The sequence below is a fragment of the Chinchilla lanigera genome, unplaced genomic scaffold (assembly GCF_000276665.1).
Source record: "Chinchilla lanigera isolate Chin_1 unplaced genomic scaffold, ChiLan1.0 scaffold00021, whole genome shotgun sequence".
Classification (NCBI taxonomy): Eukaryota; Metazoa; Chordata; class Mammalia; order Rodentia; family Chinchillidae; genus Chinchilla; species Chinchilla lanigera.
In genome coordinates this window covers 19987469-19991238 of record NW_004955422.1, presented here as the reverse complement: position 1 = coordinate 19991238, position 3770 = coordinate 19987469, and the positions used below count along the sequence as shown (strand labels likewise).

The window sequence follows — 3770 nt, the reverse complement described above, 5'->3', positions numbered from 1 at the left end:
TTTTCTTCCGGTACCAGGAATTGAACTCACGACCTTGCGCTTGCCAGGCAAGCGCTTTGCTGCTGAGCTAAATCCCCAGCCCCTTTTTTTGGTCTTTTTGAGACAGGGTCTCTCTATATAGTTCAGGCTGGCTTTGAGCTCACTTTGTAGCCCAGGCTGGCCTCAAACTTGCAGCAATCCTCCTGCAAACAAACCCACAGCAATCTTCCTGCCTCAGCCTCCCAAGTGCTGGGATTACAGGGGTGTGTCACCATGCCCGGCTTGTTCCTGAGCATATTAAACTTAATCACTTGCTTAAGGTGATAGCTACTCTGTTTCTTCACTGTAAAGTTAATGTCCTCTTTCCATATTCTATTACTTGAAAGTGAGTCCATTCTATATACAAGGGAGAGAGGAAGGGGTGGTATCTCTGCATATAATATTTGGAGATCTTAAATAAGACAGGTTTGTGATTTTATTTCATTTTTTGTGTTGCTGGGAAATCAAACCCATGGACTTATGCATGCTAGGCAAGCGCTGTAACACTAAACTAAACCACCAGCCCAGATTTATTTGTTAAATAAATATGATAAATATATAAATATATTCTAAATATATACGTTTGGGTTATATATGTTATATGTTTGGGCTATAACTCAGTAAATTAGTTACGTTACATTATTCACTTAACTTCCCAAATTGGTCCGGCTTTGACCATCCTGGGCTCCGGTGTCCTTTAACTTACCTCCCCTCCCCTCCCCTCCCCTCCCTTCCCCATTCTCCCCTCCCCCTCACACGGGGAATGAACTCAGGGTCTTGCACTTGCCAGGCCACAGCTATGCTGCTCAGCTACATCCCAGGCCCTGTTTTGTTTTGTTTTGCTTTGTTTTCCTCCCCATAGCTGTACCTCAATTCATGAACTTAATTCTCTCCACAATTCTGGTCACAAACCAAACCGGTCACAAACCACATCAAATTTCCCCATACGATCAACATTAAATCTAACCACTGCATTTGATTTGGTTTGTGTCCAATTCGGTTTGTGACCAGGATCGTGGAAAGAATTAAGTTTGTAAACCAAGGTACTACTGTATTTTTACTTTTTTTGGTACTCGGAATTGAACTCAACCTTGCGCTTGCCAGGCAGACTCACAACCTTGCGCTTGCCAGGCAGGCATGTGCTGCTGAGCTGTATATCCTCGGCCCTGTGTTTTTACTTTTTAGCACCACTTTAATTTCAGTGCTGAGGTGCTGCAGACAGGGAAAAACCAAACACACCCCACAGCCCGAAGACTGGCCTCACGGAGTGAGTGGGTGGTTGGAAAGGGATGTGGAGAGAGCAGTCCAGGCTCCGAGGTCAAAGTCAGACATTCAGGAGACAGAAGAGGGTGTTGTTGAAGGGCTCTTAACTCCCCAAGGCGGGAGATGTGTGTGGTGCATTCTTTGTCCCCTGCCCTGGGCCCAGGATGGTGATCCATGGAGTCAAACATTCTGCCACCTTTCCCAGGTTCTCCAACTCCGTGGCCTACTACGGCCTGGCCATGGACCTGCAGAAGTTTGGGCTCAGCGTCTACTTGGTACAGGCTCTGTTCGGGGTCATCGACATCCCAGCCATGCTGGCGGCCACCGCCACCATGATTTATGTGGGCCGTCGGGCCACAGTGGCCTCCTTCCTCATCCTGGCCGGGCTCATGGTCATTGCCAACATGTTTGTGCCTGAAGGTAAGTCACCACCTCTGCCCCTACCGCCCAGCAGGGCACCCGGTCTCAGCATCCAGGAGGACGGGGACGCCCCGGTGCCAGGAGGGCAGCAAGCACCACAGGGTGCTCTCTAGATCTGGAGGGAAAGTGGCTGCAGAGTAATAGAGTTTTTAGGAAGCCCTAAGTGCCTTATGCCAATGGAGGAGCTATGGAGGACGCGGGTCGTTGTGGAGATTACACAGATGCACCTAGAGCCACTGGAGGGCCCGCGTGCTGGCTTGTGTACTGCCACTAACGCCAGGTGGCACGTGCAAGGGTTGAGAAGTCAGCGTTCAGACCTCAGCCAGGCTGGCCTTGGAGCAGTGGCTTGCAGACCTGGCTGAAATTACCCTCACCCGGAGCCTTCTGCAAGCTTGCAGTGCCCAGGGCCTCCTTGCTAGAGCAATGGGGTTCTCCAGGGACAGCGCTGATACTCAGTATTTCATAAACTGCCCAGTGAGGCCTCCAAGAAGCCAGGAGTGACTATCAGGGACCTAGCACACGCGCTAAACCATGCACCATGTGTGACCCCTGCTTTACCACCAGGGCCTCAGGCAGGTTGTCTAACATCCCTGTGAAATAAATGTTATTATTGGTATTTCAACATACTTTCCTTTTTTTTTTTTTTTTTGGCTTTTTAATTTTTTGGTGCTAAGGACTGAACCAAGGGCCTCCCTTTTGCTAGATAAGTGTTCTATACTGAGCTACTCTCCCCCATTTAAAGACAGGGTTTAGCTTTGTAGTTCAGGCTGGCCTCAAACCCACAGCAATTTTCCTGCCTCAGCCTCCTGAGTGCTGGGATTACAGGTGTGTGCCTCCAAAATGTGCCTGGCTTGACATATTTTCTTCTAACTCTTTTTCTATTTATAGATTTTGTTTTTGACATAATTGAGAGCATTTTATATATATGTATATATAAATGCATACAATAATGTAAGTAGGACTAGCTATATGTACTTATGTGCATAGGTACATATGTATACACACATAAATCCACTTTTATTACATGTTATAAATGTACTTTTCCATACTGATATAAACAAATACTTAATGGGCCTGATTTTATTACTTTGCAATACGTCATTGAAATTGGTGGTTTTTTTTTTAACTCTGCCCACACATTAAAATCTCCTGGGGACCTTTAAAAAAATACCAGGATTTGAAGCCAAGCATAGTAGCACATCCCTGTGAACCCCGTATGCATTTGGGAGACTGAGGCAGGAGGTTTATGAGTTCAAGGCCAGTCTGAGCTACATAGCAAGGCCCTATCTCAAAACATGAAACAATAAAATATGAAAAGTACTCAGAGTCAAGTCCTTTCCTAAGAGGCTTTGATGGAATGGATACAGGGTAAGGCCTACTATGGGTGTTTTATGACCTCTCCCAGCCTGATTCCAAGGTGCGGCTGTGCTGCCTCTGCTCTGGAGGAGGAACCATCGTTCCGTCAACACTGAGCCCTGTAGGGGACGTCTGACTTGGGGTTTTCCAAACAACAGCAATGCACAGTGAAGGTTAAAGCATACACTGACTGAGCAGGAAGCACAGCCATGGCCACCCGACCGAAACCCCAGGATGCAGGGGCTGGCTTTATTCTCATTTGACGGATGAGGACTGGCAGACTCAGAAATGCTCCAGGTGACAAGCCACCCCACTGGCTCTAGCTGGTTTTTTTTTTTTTTTTTTTCATTTTAAAGAGTAAAAGAAGGATAACAGTAACAGGGGGGCTTACCAAATTACAGACAAAGTGGCAGGAAGTTATCAATGGTTGTTATTTTAGCTATTGGTATCTTCAAGATAGTTTCTCAGGAAAACAAACAGACAAATAATAGTGATTTACAGACAAAACTGGTAGGAAATTATCAATGGTTGTTGTACTATACTTTGGTATCTTCAAAGTGGTTTCTAGAGAAAACAAATAGAGCTATACATGAGTGACCAGTTAAATAATCATTGACTATTCTCAATGGTTGTTGTTGGAAACACATAGTAATAAACATACATCCATTTATAAAATAGCATAGGAACAATACAAACATTACAGAGTTATGGAC

The 3770-nt window shown here is 45.7% G+C and overlaps 1 protein-coding gene across 1 annotated transcript in view; it reads left to right on the top strand.

The window, feature by feature from the left end:
- Positions 1 to 3770, top strand: part of Slc22a20 (solute carrier family 22, member 20) — a 25866-nt gene that overhangs the window by 13877 nt on the left and 8219 nt on the right. Inside the window, exon 7 of the mRNA XM_005384507.2 lies at positions 1487 to 1701. Within this exon, the coding sequence (XP_005384564.1) occupies positions 1487 to 1701 (215 nt within the window). The remainder of the gene's footprint in view (positions 1 to 1486; positions 1702 to 3770) is intronic.